Here is a 22,415-nt window from a genome sequence, read left to right on the forward strand (position 1 = left end):
CTATTGTTAAAGATGGACCACTAGCTATATAGGTGAGGTGAATATCACGGTGTATACTGCGGTCAGGGCACGCAGACAATAACAAGAAAACAGCAGAGTTAAAGGGGTATATACAGATGTATACTGTGCTGTGCTGGAAGCACACACAACTTCCAATAACTCCAGCAGATGTCAATCGGGCCCAAATAGAGAACAGCTATGTAGGTGGATAATAGCGGTATGTACTGGGTACAGAGCAGGCACACAGCACGCACTATCTCCTGAGTGACACTACTGACTGCAAGCTCTATTGTTAAAGATGGACCACTAGCTATATAGGTGAGGTGAATATCACGGTGTATACTGCGGTCAGGGCACGCAGACAATAACAAGAAAACAGCAGAGTTAAAGGGGTATATACAGATGTATACTGTGCTGTGCTGGAGGCACACACAACTTCCAATAACTCCAGCAAATGACAATCGGGCTCAAATAGAGAACAGCTATGTAGGTGTATATAGTGGTATGTACTGGGTACAGAGCACGCAGACAGCACGCACTAACACTACTGACTGCAAGCTCTATTATTAAAGCTAGATCACTAGCTATATAGGTGAGGTGAATATAGTGGTGTATACTGCGGTCAGGGCACAGACAGTAACCACTACACAAGAGCAAAATAGTAAATCAGCCAAAAACGATTGGTGTGTAACTGTGTTGAAGGTACACAGAACACCCACTGCTTCAGATGCTAACAAACACTACACAAGGCCGCCTGAAAGGCAGCTTTATATAGTGTGGGGCGTGCACTACACAGTCTGAGCTATGATTGGCCACAGGCAGGATGCCTGTGGCCAACCATTGCTCTTCCCGCTACTGGCGCTGCGATTGGCCAAGCATGCGGGGTCACAGTGCATGCTTGGCCAATCGTGAGACAGCAATGCATTGCGCCATCGCAGTGCATTGTGGGCCACACGAATTTTGCCGCGAACGGCCCAAACGTTCGGAATTCGGCGAACGCACGAACGACCGATGTTCGAGTCGAACATGCGTTCGACTCGAACACGAAGCTCATCCCTATTGCTGAGACAAGACAGAGCATTTGGCCACTTCGACTGCTCTGTCTTCTGTCAGGAGGATGGAATGACATGAGGTAAGGCTGTGTTTATGGCAATGGTCAGGCCGCATTTATGGCAATAGTAAGGCTGCGTTTCTTTGTCACTGGTCAGGCTGCAATTCATGGGCACTGACAAAAATTTTAGGACAACATTTGGTTCAGAATATTTTTTTCTTGTTTTCTTCCTCTTATAGATCGAAAAATATATGGTATATATGGTATACAAATACGTCTTTTTTGGAAGATTGGTAAACAAGAGTGTTGGAAGCTACATTTGGTATTGGAATACTGTTATGCCGCGTACAAGTGACTGGACTTTCCATCAAAAAAGATCTGGCGGTCTTCTCGACTGACTTTTGTCAAAGTTACGATGGATTTCCAAGCGAACAGACTTGCCCATACACGAATGGACTAAAGTCCTTTCGAAAGTCCATTCATTTTGAACGTGATGACATACGACGGGACTAGAAAAGGAAGTTCAATAGCCAGTAGGCAATAGCTGCCCTTGCGTCGTACAACACCCAGAGTGCTCTTGTAAAATATCTGCTCACCAAACAGCCATGACCTCTTTACCCAAAAAGATCAGAATTCACTTGTGCTGCTACCTTGCAGCTTGGTGTGGTATCTCAGACAGTCCAACACTATGTTCTAATCTCCCCCACAGTGGGTGACATGAGTTGAGAAAAGGTGGACCCAAATAGCGTAATATTGCTTGGTTTATTAAAACAACAAATGGTAAAAACAAAATGCCTGCTTACATTGCTAAGTGTCTGTGTCACGCCACTAGATATCACGTATGTGGTCGAATGAAGCCATGCTGAGCCCTCCTCACACTGGAATCAGCGTGCATTCCACCGCCGCTGGAGATAGAATAGGAAGCTGGGACCCAGAAATGATGTGACCGAAAGGTGCCTCGACGTACGTTTTGTATCGCTACGTCATTGCGCTTCCTCCATTCGACCACATACGTGATATCATCTAGTGATGGGACACAGGCACTTAGCAATATAAGCAGGCATTTTGTTTTTACTATTTGTTGTTTTAATAAACTAAGCAATATTACGCTATTTGGGTCCACTTTGTCTTTTTCTCAACTCAGGTCACCCGCTGTGGGGAAAAGGAGAAAATAGTGTTGGACTGTCTGAGATACCACACCATGCTGCAAGATAGCAGCACAAGCAAATTCTGATCTTCTTTTTGGGTAAAGAGGTCATGGCTGATTGGTGAGCAGATATTTTACAAGAGCACTTTGAGTGTTGTTGGATGTGTGCAAGCGGTGGAGGATATCTACACATATACTTACCAAACACATTTATATTTTTTGAACAATCATAGATGACTATGGACTTTTTTTATTTATAATACTAAGGCCGCGTACACACGGGCGGACTGTTCGCCCAACTTTGTCCGCTGAACAGTGTTTGGGCGGACAGTCCGCTCGTGTGTGGGCTTTCAGCGGACAGTTTCAGCGGACAGTTTGACGAACAAGGTTTTACGGAATTTCCGAAAAACTGTCCGCTGAAACCTTGTTTCAGCGAACAGTCCGCTCGTGTGTAGGCTTGTTCGTCAAACTAAGTTCCGTGCATGCTCAGAAAGGATTTACACGCCGAAAGTTATAATGCAGTGTATAGGACGTCGTATTTTTCGTCCCGTCGTACGTGCCGTTCACGTCATCGCGCACGGTTTCAGCAAACTGTTCGTCCGTCGTGTGTGGCCATGTCCGTCCATGCTAATTTTGAGCGGACTGTTTGCCGAAACTGTTTGACGGACAAAGTTGGGCGAACAGTCCGCGCGTGTGTACGTGGCCTCAGTGTTATGCATATTTAAATTTCAGTATATTTAAGTTGATATGTATTTTGCCATCTATTCACAAATTGATATATGTAAGAATATTTCTAATTAGTAGTCACAGCGCCCCCTATTATCACTTCACCGCACAGCATTTGCCACATGTATCCACTGCATTGGTATACTGCTTGTCCTAGTCATTTCTATGGATGGGGTCAAACTCAGAGCCTATAGTCATTCATAGGAAAGATCTAATTGTTTTTGGCCATTCCTCAGTGTAGCTCACTCCCTAAAGTGCCGCTAGTGAATTTGGTCCTTTTCCCCCTTTGTAACACACAGTCAGGGACACAGCATTTTCTTCACTTTTTCACTGGCTCAGAGAAAAAGTCTAATGCCGTGTACACACGATCGGATTTTCCGACAGGAAATGTTGGATGTGAGCTTGTTGTCTGAAAGTCCGACCATGTGCATGCTCCATCGAACATTTGTTGACTAGCAGGTTCTCAAATTTTCCACCAACAAAACTTTGTTGTCGGACTTTCCGGCCATGTGTACACAAGTCTGTCGCACAAAAGTTCAGGCATGCTCGGAATCAAGTACAAGCTCGGCCTTCTAAAACTAGCTTTCCTAATGGAGATATCACATGACTATTGAACTTCCTTTTTCTCAGCTCGCCATACGTCTTGTACGTCACTATTAGTAATTGTTGGCCAACATTTGTGTGACTGTGTGTATGCACAAACAAAACCTTCGAACAAAAAATCTGTGGTTTTGTTGTCAGAAAAGTTCGATCGTGTGTAAGTGGCATAAGGCTGAGTTCACACTGGCATTAACAGCAGGCGTTTGAGAGGCGTTTTAGAGGCGTTAAAAGGGTCCCTAAAATGCCCATGCACAAGATACAATAGACAGCACATAGTGTCGTTCACACTAACCATTATCGTTGCATTGCTTCAAAACTGAAGCCTCGTGTTGAGTCAGGAGGCCTTTGAAGCCTTTCAAGCCTCCTATTCAAGTCTATGGTAATGCTCTGGCTGGCAGTTGTGGAGCATTAAGTCATTCATTTACTGTAATGTAATAGGCATTTGTGGAGAAGTTTTAATACTCATCAAATGCTTCAAAACTGCCCATAGGGTGTTTGGGGAGCATTTTTAACTCCTCATTAATGCTTGTAAAATGCCTGTCTAATGCCCGTACTAAAGCTCATTGACTTGACTTGTCTGACACCCATACTAACTCCATACAAACTCTATAGGAGCATTTGTTGAGCATTAGAAATGTAGGCAAGTGTGAAAATTTTTAGGGTATTTATTGGAACAGGGACTTGGATGAGGATAGGGAACATGGGATATCCACTGCAACAGCCTGAGGACTACTCTAAACCTCTAAACTAGAAGAGTGCCACACCAGTATCAGAGGGAATCAAATCAATGATCAGGAAACACTAGCATATTATAATATACTATCAAAAGGTTGGGGACAAGGTGCAGCATTTATTAAAGATCTCTTTCCAAATGAGCTGCAATGTAAAGAAAATAGTTATTAAAAAGAAAATATAATATACCAAAAGAAAAAGAATGGATGAAAGATAAGTTAAGGGTCAGTACTTGCAGCATTTGTAACTTTCTTGTTACCTTGAAATGAATGAGGTAATTAAGAGTTTAATCCATTTTTCTTTTCTTTATAAAGAGCGTTGTGGAAAGCCAGGTGAGAAGGAAGGAGCCACACTACAAGGTAACTGGAATGCTGAAACATATTCACCGGGAACTGTAGCAACATTTACCTGTGTTAATGGATATATCCGAGAAGGACCTATTAGAATGGCCTGCATTGAAGGTTCATGGTTGGACATTTCTAGAGGACAGTGCAAAAGTAAGTTTTTAATTATCATTAATTTAGTAAATAATATAATGGTATAGATATTATGGCTGCAACTAATGATTATTTTCATAATCAATTAGTTGGCCGATTATTGTTTTTATTAATCGGTTAATAACCTTAAAAAAAAGTGTGGCTAATTATTTAGTTAATATGTAAAGTTTAAAAAAAAAAAGGCAATTTATCCTTAAATATCTCTATGCAGTGGTAAATATAAATAACCAACTATATGGTTAGATAACAAAATATCTAATCCAACCTGAGAATAACAGCAGAGATATACCGTATAAACTATTAGAGGAGATATACTGTATATACTATTAGAGGATATACACTGCATATACTATTAAAGGGTGAATCTGGTAAATATCACACTCAGAGATCACATTTTGTATTTAAAAAAACAATATTAGAGGAGATACAGTACTGTATATACTATTAGAGGAGATATACTGTATATACTATTAGAGGAGATATACTGTGTATACTATTAAAGGGTGAATATGGTAAATATCAGACTCGGAGATCAATTTTTTTTTATTTAAAAAACATGTCTTCCGTCAAATAAAAATGTAATTTTAAGAATGTTTGTTTGATTTTTTAATCGTTTGTGGGGTCAAATCAATGTTCATTTTCAACTACAGTGATGGGAAAATTTGGAAATTATGGAAAACTTCTTGGTCAAAGAAATTTTCAGACAGTGTATGTGGTTTTTGTTCAGAAATTACATTCATTTTAAAAACAGAAGGTTAAAAACAAGTGAAAATTTCAAACATTCTTTCATTCAGCAAATGTACAAAGATTTTTTGTCTGAATATTCTCGTCTGAAAATTGATCCATTTGGCCAGCATAAGGTTTGGTACACACCTATGCAGTTTGCTTTTGACGTGTTTCTGCAGTGCTTTTTACTGTGCATTTTGATTTTTGCTTATGTGATTTTGCTGCGATTTGCGTTTTTGCTTTTTTTTTGGCCAATTTGTTGTTGGGCAGATTAAAAAACAATTGCTGCAAAAATGCATTACATGCTTTTCTGCAGCTTCTCCATTTAAGTATATTGAACCACAAAAGCGCTGTTTTGCATTGCGTCCCCTGACCCTTTCCAAATACGCAGCGGCTGAAAAAGGCATAGATGTGAACATGTCTCATAGGAAACCATGTAAATGAACTGTAGTGCGTTTCTGCAAAAAACACCAAAAAACACATAGATGTGAACCAGGTCTAAGATGTTTAGTAACATAATGGGGTTAAAAAAACTAAAATGAGCCCTTTATAGTACAAAAAAAGCAGAAAATCACTACTGTAAGGGGGTAATTTTTTTACTGCAGGACGGTGAAAGTAATATTTACAGTAGAGATTTGCTCTGTTTGTACTATAAAGGGCTCATTTTAGTTTTTTTAACCCCATTATGTTACTGGGCGATTAATCGATTATGAAAATAGTAATCGATTAATTTCATAATCGATTAATCGATTAGTTGTTTCAGCTCTAATAGATATAGAATACAATAGAACATTCTAAAAAATATACTATATAATTGTAATAAAGTAAAATGTATCTGTTTTCCACATGCACCTTGTTGACTGCCATAAAGGAAATTCTTCTTCATTATATTAGGGGATCAATTTATAATTGATAAAATAAATATTCCATCGGGGCTAACAACGATAGGTCCATTTACGTACCCTGCATTCCTTATCCTATCACATACTTCACTAAGGGAAAAGATTAATAATCACCCCCCCACCCCCCAGTCTCCCCCAGACACCCTCTTCCCTAAAAATATGTCTACATGTCACTCTGCTGCGGAACACTCACATGCTCTATGTGGGGGCTACCAGCTCCTGCTGACTCCTGACATCTCCAGCCATTTGAATTTTTTTTTTTTTTTTTTTTGCTTGCACAGCATTCCCCCACATGATTGTGCAATCAGAGCTAGTATAGATAAATAACCACACCATGCATCTAAGGGAAGCCATTCCTAGGCTATGGATACTAAGGAATTTACATATTCTTAACAAGCATTAATAGCATTTAAAACAAGCCATCCCTGTCTTCTCTAACTGCATGTACTCTGAAATTATTTATCCCTAAAGAGTTAGTTTATCAAAGACAAGCGAGCACTGTCCTTCTCCCGTCCCCTACACATAGACTCTTGTGTCATTGATGAGCTTAGTGTGTGGGGCTCAGGAGAACAGCACTCACTGTGTACTGCTAGAGAGCACTCATCCTAATGGCTGCTCTGTCCTAGAAAGGACAAAGGATAGAGTTAGGAAAACTGTTAGGTTTCCCCTATAGTGAAAATTGCCTACAGGTATGGAAATAGCACTAAAGCATATTTTTTAAAGCTGATTCATTTAGAGTTCTGTAATGATGTTTAGGGACAGCATGGGGCATTTTTGAAAATGGTTAACTAACCTTTTAAACCTTCTCACAGCCATCAATATGGTGACACAGAACCACATCCAGCTGCATTCCATCTTCTGCTATTAGCTTAGGGTCTGCTGAATAGTGATGGACGAACTTCCGACGGGACGTTTCACAAACGCGGCCGATAGTTCGCGAACCGTAACGTTCGCGGCGGGCCCCAATGACTTCAATGGGAGGCGAACTTTGCAAACCTACGGGTCAAATTTGCAGCCACAACATAATCAATAGCTGTGCAAACATAGCCCCACCACATGGCCAATGACATAACACATTTATGAGGTGAATCTGGGATCGACCACTACAAGCATTCTTTTTTTATATGGGAAATTGTTGTGACAATTAAGGACTGTGGAGCGCATGAAGGCAATGGAGGAGAGGGAAGGTCAGGGTAGGCAAAGAAGAGGGTGCAGGAGATGATCACCAACAGCGTGACATACAGCAATGACACCTGCACCGTGATAGAGTCATCTGACACCAGCACCGTGATAGAGAGCACTGACATCAGCAGCGTGACATACAGCAATGACACCTGCACCGTGATAGAGTGATCTGACAACAGCACCGTGATAGAGAGCACTGACATCAGCAGCGTGACATAAAGTACTAACACCAGCACCATGATAGATAGCACTGACATCAGCAGCGTGACATAAAGCACTAACACCAACACCGTGAAATACAGCACTGACAGCAGCACCGTGATAGAGAGCACTGACATCAGCAGTGTGACATACAGCAATGACACCTGCACCGTGATAGAGTCATCTGACAACAGCACCTTGATAGAGAGCACTGACATCAGCAGCGTGACATACAGCAATGACACCTGCACCGTGATAGAGTCATCTGACAAGAGCACCTTGATAGAGAGCACTGACATCAGCAGCGTGACATAAAGCACTAACACCAGCACCATGATATACAGCACTGACACCAGCACCATGATAGAGAGCACTGACATCAGCAGCATGACATACAGCAATGACACCTGCACCGTGATAGAGTGATCTGACAACAGCACCGTGATATACAGCACTGACAGCAGCACCGTGATAGAGAGTACTGACATCAGCAGCGTGACATACAGCAATGACACCTGCACCGTGATAGAGTCATCTGACACCAGCACCGTGATATACAGCACTGACAGCAGCACCGTGATAGAGAGTACTGACATCAGCAGCGTGACATACAGCAATGACACCTGCACCGTGATAGAGTCATCTGACACCAGCACCGTGATAGAGAGCACTGACATCAGCAGCGTGACATAAAGCACTAACACCAGCACCGTGATATACAGCACTGACAGCAGCACCGTGATAGAGAGTACTGACATCAGCACCGTGATATACAGCACTGACACCTGCACCATAAGCAGCCCCAGGAGGAAGTCAGCATAGCACAGGGATGGTGGGAGCCCCTCATAATGAGCATAGCACAGGGATGGTGGGAGCCCCTCATAATGAGCATAGCACAGGGATGGTCTGAGCCCCTCATAATGAGCATAGCACAGGGATGGTGGGAGCCCCTCATAATAAGCAGCCCCAGGAGGATGTCAGAATAGCACAGGGATGGTGGGAGCCCCTCATAATAAGCAGCCCCAGGAGGAAGTCAGCACAGCACAGGGATGGTGGGAGCCCCTCATAATAAGCATAGCACAGGGATGGTGGGAGCCCCTCATAATGAGCATAGCACAGGGATGGTGGGAGCCCCTCATAATATGCACAGCAGAGGTACAGCCCCAGGAGGATGTCAGCACAGCACAGGGATGGTGGGAGCCCCTCATAATAAGCAGCCCCAGGAGGATGTCAGCATAGCACAGGGATGGTGGGAGCCCCTCATAATAAGCACAGCAGAGGTACAGCCCCAGGAGGATGTCAGTACAGCACAGGGATGGTGGGAGCCCCTCATAATAAGCAGCCCCAGTAGAAATATGACACCGCTCAACCTCTTCAAAGAGGAGGGTACGGGCATATAGTACGGTGTGCTTTTTTGGGACAAGGAAGTGAGCCAAATGAAGAAAGAAGGTCTCTGTGCTCGATTAAAAAAAATTGTTTATAGACATATACATGGTCTACTGGTCACATGTGTTGAATTCCTCCGAGAGCCATGCCTCATTCATTTTTAGAAATGTGAGGTAGTTAACACTGTCATGAGCTAGGCGAGTACGCTTATCGGTCACGATCCCCCCTGCTGCGCTGAACGTCCTTTCGGACAGGACACTGGATGAGGGGCAAGCCAACAGTTTGATTGCAAATTGGGCAAGCTCTGGCCAGAGGTCAAGCCTGCCCACCCAGTAGTCCAGGGGTGCATCACTCCTCAGAGCGTCCACATCGGCCGTTAACCCGATGTAGTCGGACACCTGACGGTCTAGGCGTTCCCTGATGCTGGATCCGGATGACACCTGTCGATGGGTCGGCTGAAAGAATGACCTCATATCCGAAATCACCAACACATCTTCAAACCGGCCTCTTCTTGCAGGCGCTGTTGGATTGGTACCCGCAACTCCTTCTCTGGGAGTGGGAATTGCTCCTCTGCCAGCGCACGCAAAGGCAGAATGCAGCATTTCTCGAAGCAAGGCCTGGAAGTGCTCCATTCTGCCAGCCCTCTGTGACGGCGGTAACATTTCCGCCATTTTGTGTTTGTACCGGGGGTCTAAGTACGTTGCCACCCAGTACTGGTCCTTGACCCTTATGCTTTTTATACGGGGGTCCCTATTAAAACACTGGAGCATGAAGGCCCCCATTTGCACTAAACTGGAAGCGGTGTGGTGGCCTGGCTCCTGCTCATCATCCAGGATAATGTCGTCCTCTTCATTCTCCTCTCCCCATCCACGCACAACAACAGGGATCACAGAAAGGTTTAAAGCATGCTCTTCTTGCTCCTCCTCATCCGCCCCGGCACCATCCTCCTCTGACTCCTCTTCAGACTCCTGTTGTTGACTTGTCTCAGATAGAGCAGCCCCCCCGGGAATTCATCCAGCATTGCGACTTCCTCATCTTCCCGCTCCTGCTCCTCCACAGCTTGATCAATGAAAAGACGCAATGCACGCTCCATAAAGAAGGCATAAGGTACCATGTCACTGATGGCGCCATGGCTGCGACTGACCAGTTTGATGATCTCCTCAAATGGCCGCAGAAGTCTGCATGCGTCGCGCATGAGCAGCCACTGGCGCGGTGAAAAAACCCCCAGATCCCCAGAACCTGTTCTGCTGCAGAGTTCATACAGGTAGACGTTAACTGCACGTTTCTGCTGGAGCAGCCTATCAAGCATATAGAAGGTTGAGCTCCATCGCGTTGAGCAATCGCAAATAAGACGTCTGACCGGCAGATTGTGTCGCCGGTGAATGTCAGCAAGGCGAGCCATGGCCATGTAAGATCTTCTGAAATGGGCCGAGATTTTCCTTGCCTGCCGCAAGATGTCCTGGACCCCAGGGTATTTGACAAGGAATCGCTGCACGACCAAGTTTAAGACGTGTGCCATGCATGGCACGTGTGTGATTTTGCCCTGTTTCAATGCGCTAAGCAAATTGGCACCGTTGTCACACACCACTTTACCAAATGTCAAATTGAGCGGTGTTAGCCATTGATCTGCCTGTGAACGCAAAGCTGAAAGGAGTGCCGGGCCAGTGTGGCTCTTGGCTTCCAGGCACAACAGACGCAGCACGGCATGGCAACGTCTCACCTGGCATGCTGAATAGGTTCTGGGGAGCTTGGGCGGTGCAGCGGAAGAGACGCTAGCAGCGGAAAAGGAGGAGTCAGCTGAGGAGGAGAGGGAGGAGGATGGAGTAGGAGGAGGAGGAGAAGAATAGTCAGGCCTGCATGCAATCCGTGGCAGTAAAACCAAATCTACACGGGTGCCACGGGTTATATGCTTGACGGCCGTCAGAAGGTTCATCCAGTGGGCAGTAAAAGTGATATACCTTCCCTGCCCGTGTTTGCTAGACCACGTGTCTGTGGTCAGATGTATCTTGGCACCGACACTGTGTGCCAGAGATACATTCACTTGCCGCTGAACATGGCCATATAGCTCTGGGATGCCCTTCTCTGAGAAATACTTCCTTCCTGGGACCTTCCATTGTGGTGTTCCAATGGCCACAAATTTGCGAAAGGCCTCCGAGTCCACCAGTTTATATGGCAGTAGTTGGTGGGCTATGAGTTCTGACAAGCCAGCCGTCAACCGTTGGGCAAGAGGGTTATCCGGCATCATCATTTTTTTACACTCGAACATTAGGCCCACGGAAGCCTGCCTTTTTGCAGAAAAACGTGAGCTTGGCGTGATGGAAGGTGGAGTGGAGGACAATTGTGAGGAGAGAGGAGAAGGAGAAGTAGAAGACGAGGCTGGACGGTAAGAGCCTGGAGTGTGGCTTTGTGTGTTCCGCTTCTCCCACTCGGCTCGGTAATGGCTGCTCATGTGCCTTCTTAAGGCGGTCGTTCCTAGGTGAGTGTTGGGCTTACCGCGACTAATGCGTTGACTGCAAAGATTGCAGATGGCAACGCTATTGTCAGCAGCGGACACGTTAAAAATAGCCCACACTGCGGAGCCATGTGCCAGTGTCCTGGGAGCGCCAGATGTGACCGTACATGGTCGATGACTCGCTCCCGATACATTTGCAGTCTGCTTTGTCCCTCCTGTGCAATGTAAGTTATTCCTGCTTCTCCTCACTATCTGCTGGTCCATATCTCCCTCTGAACTCCCCTCCTCTTCTTCTCTTGTGGGCACCCACGTGACATCACTAGACACATCATCATCAACGTCACCTTCCCCACCGCCATAAGTAGAGATCTCGGAGTAGGCAGCAACACCGGGGACCAACCTCCTCCTTGGGCTGATCTGGGTACTGTTGTCAGACTGCTGAGTAGCGGTTGTTGCTACCTCCTCTTCCTGATCCAATAGCAAGAGTGGCTGCGCATCAGAAATGTCTTGATATGGATCGGAATATAATTCCTGTGACTCAAGCGGAAGGTATGTGGTGGTGGTGGTGGTGGTGTTGTTGGTGGTAATGTCTTTGGGGGTGCACATAGCAGAGAGTGAAGAAGAGGGTGCAGATCGAGAGGATGAGGAGGGTGCAGAAGAGTAAGGCTGAGTGAGCCACTCAACCAAGTCTGGTGCGTCCTTTAAATGAATTGAACGCACCTTCTGCAACTTCCCACTTTGGCTCAAGTCTGTTGCTCTTGCCCTACCCCTACCACCCCTGCGGAAGGGCCTGCCTCTTCCTCTGCCTGTCATTTTTTAAATGACCCTGTGACAAAACTCTCAGTCCCTATACCGATGAAGGACTGCGGCTGAGGCAGCGGTCAGCAGTAGTGCACCTCAACCCTATGTATTGTGGACCTATATCAGTCCTTAAAGAATAGCAGACTGTACCTCACTCAACTATATGTACTATAGCACTCTACACCAGGTTATTACCAGTCCTTATAAGGACCTTTGTGGAACAAGTAGGTTGTGTGTGACTGATTAGCAGACTGTACGTCAGTCCCTATACCGATGAAGGACTGCTGCAGTATAGGGCAGCGGTCAGCAGTAGTGCACCTCAACCCTATATATTGTGGACCTATACCAGTCCTTATAGAATAGCAGACTGTACCTCACTCAACCCTATGTACTATAGCACCCTACACCAGGTTATTACCAGTCCTTATAAGTACCTTTGTGGAACAAGTAGGTTGTGTGTTACTGATTAGCAAACTGCAGCAGAAGGGCAGCAGTCAAGTATAATATTCTTTCTATATTTGGAAGAAAGAATATATATATATAACATACGTGTACAAGCCTATTACCATACCACTGATACCAGTCCTGAAAAGAACCTTTGTGGACCTAATATAGTAACAGCTACTGATTAAACTGACCCTCACTGCCTCACATACAGCTTCCTGCCTGTCCCTATATAAACTGACAAAACAGAGGCTACTGGAACAATAACTGGAATAGCACTTTTGTGGACCTGATAGTAACAGCTAATGACTAAACTGACTGTCCCTGCAGCACACACCGTCCTGTCCCTTTCTCTAAATTGTCAAAAGACACTCAGGCTGCTGCAACAATCACTAGCACAGCAAACCTATATCCTGAACTACACCTAACACCTATACCAGTCATGAAAAGAACTTTTGTGTACCAAATAGCTAGCGATTTGGGTCACTGCAATCTCTCCCTGCTCCACACAGCAACCTCTCCCTATAGTGACAGAAGAAAGAATGTAAAATGGCCGCCGGATCGGGTCTATTTATAAGTTAGGGGGAATGTCCAAGTGTCCATGTGCTGTAATGTCTCAATTGGCTTTCCTGTACCCCATGATGGATGTGTCATCATAGGTCAAAGTTCTTTTACACAGTAAACACGGAAGTCCGCCGGGTGAACGGCGCCAATAGTCCGCCGATCGGGCGGACCGCGAATAGCCCATCCCTACTGCTGAATAAAAGAAGAGCTGTGATCAGTTGCTAAGAAATAATAACTATTCATCAAAAATGTGACACCCCCTCACTGGCACTGCCACCTCTGCTCCTGCCATGTCTCCTCTGATTACCCTTTCGCTAACAGATACGCTGGCTTACTGAAATCCCCTTGACTATCTAAACTTCTTTCCCTCATACTGATCCAACCCCCCCCCCCCCACATCCTTGATGCCCTCCCTGCAGCTCTGAACCCCCTGGCTCCCCCACCCTGCACGCTTCTCTTCCTCTCCCTCCCACTGACTGCCAGCAGCTGTTGTGCACACTGGGATTGATTTGAGAATGAAGAACGTAGGGTTGGTAAACATGTCATGTTTACTGATCTCTGCCTTTCCTGAATGAACACAGTGAGTGCTTGATGACTCCTGTAAACTGTGTATACTATGTTTTCAGTTTCTGAAGAACAGGAAGCCTCTCTACAAAGCACTACCCATTCATTCATTCATTGCAGAGAAGGGTATTGGGGATCTGTGTCTCTGCTTGAAAAGTGAGACGTTAGGGGTCTGTTTAGAACCCTGACAGGTCACCAACATGCCCTCCACCACTACCTCCACCACCAGGGTTGTCAAAACATTTTTTTTAACAAACTAAAAAAAAATTATAAAAAAAAGAAGCCATTATTAAGGACCAGTGAGCGCTGTGGCCCATACGGTGTGAATGTTGAGTTTGTTTATGCAGTTTGAGCTTCATGCAGGTACCTTAGGTTACTCTGGAGGGGATGCAGCAGCTGTACAGAAATAGCTGCAGATCCTAATTTGACTGGTGTATTGGTGCAGTTGAGTGGCTCTGAATGCACACTGTTTGTGTTTGGAGCCGCGCACCCACACCCCCACAACAACCACTATTTCTCCACAGAGTAACATAGAATAGTTGCACGCAGCTTCAGGTGGCAGCAGCCACAAAAACAAGCTGCTGATTTACACTGTACAGGGCATGGCATCTGTGTCAATGAGCCCAAAGACATCATTCACACACAGAATATGCAGTGCACTAACACACTAAGGGCCCATTGGAATCAGTGGGCATGTGTTAAGGTGCACATAACTTGCGTGCACTGGTATATGTTGTACACAAGCACTGCTGTCCATTGTTAAAGCTGGTAGTTATTTTACCAGATCGGAGTATAATCGGACATACTACTGTATATAAAAAGGTCTCTTTCCCTCTTACCAGGTACAACATCCACTGAGGATATATTGGGGGCCTTTGTCACATTCTACTCTGACTTAGCCCTTGTACACAAGGTCGGACATTCTGACAACCAAATCCGTTGGATTTTGTCCAACGGATTTTCTCCAAAACTGTTGCATACCCACGGTCGGACAAAGTTGTCAGAAAATCCAATTGTACATAACGTGATGACGTTATTTCATTACGACGGGACTACGTTCAGGCTAGTAGCCAATAGCTTTGGTCTAGGAATTTTATCTGAGCATGCGTGGCACTTTGTCCGCCGGTTATACATGATCGGAGTATGTCCGATCGGAGCATTTTGTTGGAAAATTTTACCGGCAAGTTGGAAAAGTTGGTCTGTCGGATATTCCGACGGAAACAGTCCGATGGAGACCACACACACAGTCGGAATATCCGAAAAAAACAGTCCCATAGGACACATTCCATCGGAATCTCCGCCCGTGTGTACAAGGGCTTATATACATCGAAGGTGCAATATTCAACTGAGGAACTTGTTGACCACCTTTCCCTAATTTCTTTTTCAATGATACAGTATCTCCCTAAATTAGAATAGAAAAGTACCATGTTCTGAAATAGTATCACTAATTAATTTTACTTAGCAAACTCCTGCTATATACCTTTAATGAGGACTTTGACCTCCACAATCTGCTGGCATCAATGAAAGAAGCCTTAATATTTATTTATTTTTTATAATTAAGTAAAGACACCACTTGATGTGACTCATATCAGCAGGAATTTCTTGTTAATGCCAACACATACATTTTGGCTAAGATTTTGGTAATGCATCAGTTCCCTCATAGGCAGTGACCACTTCCCACCTGCAGTACATCATATGACATCTTGAGCTTTGAGTGGGGATATCTGAATAATGCCTGCAGCATCAATTTTTATTTTATTTTTTATTACATTTTAGTGTAAATATGAGATATGAGATCTGAGGTCATTTTGACCCCAGATCTCATATTTAAGAGGTCCTGTCATGCTTTTTTCTATTACAAGGTATGTTTACATTCCTTGTAATTAGGGATAAGCCGAACACCCCCCGGTTCGGTTCACAGAACCTGCAAACGGACCGAAAATTTGTATGAACTTTAGAACCCCATTAAATTCTATGGGACTCAAACATTCAAAATCAAAAGTGCTAATTTTAACCAGTTGCTGACCGCCGGCCGTAAAATGACGGCCAGGCGGTACATCTATTGTGGCGAGAGGGCGTCATATGACGTCCTCCCGTTTAAACAGGGAATGCGCACGATCGTGCATGCACATTCCTGTTCCTTTGGTGGCGGCATGTCACGGAGACACCGCTCGCCACCGAGGGGGGTGAACAGCCATTGGGTATGGCTGTTTACCACGTGATCGGTCGTGATGAAGTCACGGCCAACCACAGATGGTTACACCCCCACTGTGCTCGGCGAGTGCGCGCGAGCACAAACCGCTGTAGCGAGATGTTACTGGGTTCTCCTCCTCACACACCAATCACGTGTGAAAAGGAGATTGCGGTAACATCTCGTTACCGCTTACAGTGTACACCAACACACACTGATTGCCCCCCCAATAAAGAGGACCTGTCACCACCCATCATAGTACCTGTCACTCACAGTCCATTAGAGTACCTGTCACAGTCCATCAGAGTACCCGATTACCTGTCACAGCCCATCGGAGTACCAGAATACCTGTCACAGTCCATCAGAGTACCTGAGTACCTGTCACAGCCCATCAGAGTACCCATCACAGTCCACCCGAGTACCTGTCACAGCCCATCAGAGTACCCGTCACAGTCCATCTGAGTACCCGAGCACCTGTCACAGTCCATAAGAGTACCCGAGTATCCCATCAGAGTACCCGTCACAGTCCATCCGAGTACCTGAGTACCTGTCACAGCCCATCAGAGTACCCGAGTACCTGTCACAGCCCATCAGAGTACCCGAGTACCTGTCACAGCCCATCAGAGTACTCGAGTGCCTGTCACAGCCCATCAGAGTACCCAAGTACCTGTCACAGCCTATCAAAGTACCCGAGTACCTGTCACAGCTCATCAGAGTACCCGAGTACCTGTCACAGCCCATCAGAGTACCCGAGTACCTGTCACAGCCCATCAGAGTACCCGAGTACCTGTCACAGCCCATCAGAGTACCCGAGTACCTGTCCCAGTCCATCAGAGTACCCGAGTACCTGTCACAGTCCATCAGAGTACCCGAGTACCTGTCACAGTCCATCAGAGTACCCGAGTACCTGTCAACAGGCTATCAGAGTACCCGAGTACCTGTCACCAGGCCATCAGAGTACTCAAGTACTTGTCACCAGCCCATCAGAGTACCTATCTGCAGCCCATCAGCGTACCCGAGTACCTATTTGCAGGCAATGGCAGGAAAAAACTCTGGATAGCCGCACACAGGAAAAAGACTTAAAATCCTGTGTTTTTATTAAAAGTCGAGTGTCACATCACATAAAATAATCCACAGCAAAGGAAAAGGGTACAAAATGCTGATGCGTTTCGCACTGGAATCAGTGCTTAATCATAGCCAGCCATCTCTAATACAAACATCAAATATATAGCCCAAAAAGTGCATATGAGGTAATTGATAAAACAATTGCAGACAGCTGGAGAGCAATTGTAATTGGATCCCAAAATGTATTGCCAAGCAGTCAATTTATGCAAAGAAAAGCCAATTGAAAAAAAGCAAACCAAAGTATATAAATGTGCATTCTGTGTGGAAGGAATATGTGTGTGTGGAGCTGTATAAATACATGCATACGTACACACATATATCCTAATAATAGTGTGAAAAGAAAGAAAGAGGTTGACTTTGCAAATAATAATGTGAACAGGGAAAAGAAGAAAAAAAATAAAAATATATATATATATATATACAGTATATATATATATATATATATATATATATATATATATATATATATATATATATATATATATATATATATATATATATATATATATATATATATATATATATATACACACGTGTATAAAATTCCTTTAAAGAGGTATGGATATATAACAAGTAAAAAATGGGAAGTAAAGAACTATGAAAAAAATGTATATAGTGTGTATATAAATATATACTATATGGTGTATCTGGTGTATCAACAGTGTAAGTGACACATGAATAAATATTAAAATAGAAGAAATAACCACGTGTATGATTTTATATATGTCCATGTGTGTGCGCAATATGTAAAAAATGCACTCACACATGTACACCACAAATGGCTGTATATTACAACCAAAATATATAATAAAATATAGTGTATAGTGTGTCCAATAAAGCTACTTGGTTACTTAAGTTTTCTTCCCAAGATGTGTATATGTGTCCAGCACAAATAATGTGTGTAAAAAATGTACATATATATACACACACACACACACATATACCTGTAGCCTATACTATATATCTTAAATGTAATGATGATAGACAATTAAAAAACGTCTGCTGGACAACACACACCAAGACTCAATTATACACAATCGGAATTGATTATTCTATATAATCACAATAAAACTTCTAATAGTGCATAAATGACATAAGTGACATGTGGGATCATCCCTTGGCTGGCCACACCCCCTCACGAGTCCCGACCAGTGACAATGAAGGAGGTGGGCCAGCTCCTCGGTATCAATCAGAGCCCTGAGCCTCCGAACAGCTCTGCAGCTGGGGGAGCCGGGGGAGGGATCTGTCAGTGTAATACATGTGATAGTTCCCTCCCCGCGCCTCCGCACCATCCCTGGCAACAGACATTCCCTCTCCTCCTCCGGACCTCCAGACACACTCCTGCAGACCCGACACACGGGGACAGCGGCTCCATAGGTTACATCCAGCGGGGATGAGGAGGTGACAGGCCATGGCTGCGCCCTAGGTGGCAGTGTGCCCTAGGCGGCTGCCTAGTCCGCCTAGTGGTAGCGCCGGCCCTGAGAGTACCTATCTGCAGCCCATCAGAGTACCCGAGTACCTATTTGCAGGCAATGGCAGGAAAAAATTCTGGATAGCCGCACACAGGAAAAAGACTTAAAATCCTGTGTTTTTATTAAAAGTCGAGTGTCACATCACATAAAATAATCCACAGCAAAGGAAAAGGGTACAAAATGCTGATGCGTTTTGCACTGGAATCAGTGCTTACTCATAGCTGGCCATCTCTAAAAAAAACATCAAATATATAGCCCAAAAAGTGCATATCACATGATGAGGTAATTGATAAAACAATTGCAGACAGCTGGAGAACAATTGTAATTGGATCCCAACATGTATTGCCAGGCAGTCAATTTATGCAAAGAAAAGCCAATTTAAAAAAGCAAACCAAAATATATAAATGTGCATTCTGTGTGGAAGGAATATGTGTTTAAATACATGCATACGTACACACATATATCCTAATAATAATGTGAAAAGAAAGAAAGAGGTTGACTGTGCAAATAATAATGTGAACGGAAAAAAAAAAAAAATATATATATATATATATATATATATATATATATATATATACACATGTATAAAATTCCAGGTATGGATATATAACAAGTAAAAAATGAAAAAATGGGAAGTAAAGAACTATGAAAAAAAAATTATATAGTGTGTATATAAATATATACTATATGGTATATCTGGTGTATCAACAGTGTAAGTGAAACATGAGTAAATATTAAAATAGAAGAAATAACCACGTGTATGATTTTATATATGTTTTTATATATGTCCATGTGTGTGTGCAATATGTAAAAAAAAAGCCGCCAACTACTATAAATCGGAAGCCGATGTCAGGCGTGTATGGATTGGCTAGTTGAAATTAGATTGAACAGGAACATTCAAAGGGTAAAGATGGATAAACAGCCCTGTATTAAACCAAACATGTCAAAATCCGGGTAAGTACCTAGTTAATGGTTTTTGGAATATTTAAAGATGAACATAAAAATAGAAACATGGGAATATATATTTTCTTGTACATAAATGAAGCTGCATAACGCAGAGAGGTGAAATTACTTAAAAGCCCACAGTCAAAACTCTATATGAGTCAGATGACCGCGTTGTCAGCTGCTTTGCCAGTACCCTGAGCCTGGGTGAGAGAGGATGAGGAGGATGAGGAGGGCTTGGTCTTCCACTCTACCAAGTCTTCGGCATGTTGCAGCTCAACACATCCAGCTGCCGAAAATAAGGACAAGCGTGTCCCATGGCCAGGTGCTGATGACGATGCACGGCGCCCATGACCAGCACTGTTGCCTCTAGACACAGAGCCTGCTTGCCCTCTTTTATTGGCTCGTGACTGTCTGCCTCTCCTTGTTGGCCTTCCAGACATACTAATGGCCTGCAGGGAGATGAGAGCACCAGCAATTGGGGTCGCTTTAGGTGCACACTGAGCAGATGACACAGTACACCGACTGTAATTACTGCAGCTGCCTGCCTGTCGTATAAGATCTGAAGAACACAAGCAATTGGGGTAGCTTCAGGTGTACACTGTGCAGATGGCACAATACACCGACTGTAACTGCTACAGCTGCCTGTGGTATAGGACTAGAACAACACCAGCAATCGGGGTAGCTTCAGGTAAACACTGTGCAGGGGGCACAATACACAAACTTTAACTGCGCTTGGTTCTCAAGAAATAAGGACACTGACCCTGCCTATCTGTCTCTCTATGAACGCCGCAACACACTACACAAGGCCGCTGCGCAGGTGGCCTTATATAGTGTGGGGCGTGTACTAAACCCCCTGAGCTATAATTGCCCACAGGCATCCTGCCTGTGGCCAATTATGGCTCTCCTCACTGCCGGCACTGTGATTGGCCAAGCATGTGGATCACAGTGCATACTTGGCCAATCATCAGCCGGCAATGCACTGCGATGCATCCGGCCGAACTCGCGTGCAGAAGCGAACACATGCGTGAGTAGCGCCAATGTTCATTTTGGCAACAAATCTCGATTTAGTTTAAGGCCCCTTTCACACTGGAGCTGTGCCGGCCTCGGCGGTAAAGCGGTAAAGCTTTCACACTGGAGTGAAAGGAGCCGTTTTTTTCAGGCGCTATTTTTAGCGTTGTAGCGCCTGAAAAGCGCCTCGGTATGAAAGGGGCCTTAGTCTTAGGACTAAAATGGCATTTTAGTTTTAGTCCCATTTTAGTCTTCTGCAATTGTTTTAGTTTTAGTCTTATTTAGTCGATTTAAATCTCCAGGACATTTTAGTCGATTAAAATCATTTTACTTATCTAAAATTGAATGGGTGTAGTTAAATATCTAATGGATTAGTTAAGCATTTCTCTACAATTTCCAAAATCATTATATACTGCTGGAGTGATAAATTGAATGTGTTATTATTTATGGTATTGACGTATGAACATGCACTAAAGACTAGTGTTAATTTTTACGTCAAATTTCAATTTAATTGTAGTCTTAAGCTGGCCATACACCTATAGATTATCTGCAGATTTTCTATGGTTAGATGGAGAAAGTGGGAGATTCCTAAATCCATACAGTTTAGTGAACATGGAGAAATCTGTTGCACTTTTTCCATCTAACCATAGAAAACCTGCAGATAATCTATAAGGCCGCGTACACACGGGCGGACTGTTCGCCCAACCTTGTCCGCTGAACAGTGTTTGGGCGGACAGTCCGCTCGTGTGTGGGCTTTCAGCGGACAGTTTCAGCGGACAGTTGGACGGACAAGGTCTTTCGGAAATTCCGAAAAACTGTCCGCTGAAACTGTGTTTGAGCGAACAGTCCGCCCGTGTGTGGGCCTGTCCGCTGTACTTTCGAAATGAGCGGACTGTTCCCGCTCGGAAAGTCCGCCCATTTCGAGCGCGTGTACAGGTAGGCGGGGCCCGCGAAGGAAACGTCGCGGGCTCCGCCGCCTGGAATGGGCTTAAAGGGGAACCCCAACGCCGAAAAAAATCGGCGTGGGGGTCCCCCCTAAGTCCACACCAGACCCTTGTCCGAGCACGCTACCCGGCCGGCCAGGAAGGGGGGGCGAGCGAGCGCGCCCCCCCTCCTGAGCCGTACCAGGCCGCGTGCCCTCAACATGGGGGGGTGCCTTGGGGAAGGGGGGGGCCGCGCGGCCCCCCCACCCCAAAGCACCTTGTCCCCATGTTGATGAGGACAAGGGCCTCTTCCCGACAACCCTGGCCGTTGGTTGTCGGGGTCTGCGGGCGGGGGGCTTATCGGAATCCGGGAGCCCCCTTTAAGAAGGGGGCCCCCGGATACCGGCCCCCCACCCTATGTGAATGAGTATGGGGTACAATGTACCCCTACCCATTCACCTGTGAAATAAAGTACAATAAAACACACAACACAGAGAAAAAGTATTTTATTGCACAGCTCCGGGGGTCTTCCGTCTTCGGGGGTCTTCTCGCCGGACTCCTCCGCTATGTGTGTGTAGCTCTTTTGCCAGCGGAGGAGTCCGGCTTTCTTCCTCCCCGCCGCCGGCCTCTTCTCCCGACTTCGGGGGTCTTGTCCCCCTCTTCGGTTCTTCTGCCGGGCCACCGCGCCTTCTTGTAGCTCTTTTACAGGCGGTGGCCCGGTCTTCTGTCGCCGCTGTCGCCGCTGTCGCCTTCCGTTCTTCTTCTTGTTCTTC

The 22,415-nt window shown here is 44.9% G+C and overlaps 1 protein-coding gene across 2 annotated transcripts in view; it reads left to right on the forward strand.

Moving 5' to 3' along the window:
* Nucleotides 1–22,415, forward strand: part of LOC143928077 (complement factor H-related protein 1-like) — a 603,696-nt gene that overhangs the window by 81,071 nt on the left and 500,210 nt on the right. For both annotated transcript variants that reach the window (XM_077452692.1, XM_077452693.1), the window contains exon 2: nucleotides 4,571–4,753. In XM_077452692.1, coding sequence (XP_077308818.1) covers nucleotides 4,571–4,753 — 183 coding nt within the window. The remainder of the gene's footprint in view (nucleotides 1–4,570; nucleotides 4,754–22,415) is intronic.

This window comes from Lithobates pipiens, unplaced genomic scaffold (genome assembly GCF_037356315.1).
Source record: "Lithobates pipiens isolate NorthernLeopardFrog02 unplaced genomic scaffold, aLitPip1_a1.2 Scaffold_23, whole genome shotgun sequence".
Classification (NCBI taxonomy): domain Eukaryota; kingdom Metazoa; phylum Chordata; class Amphibia; order Anura; family Ranidae; genus Lithobates; species Lithobates pipiens.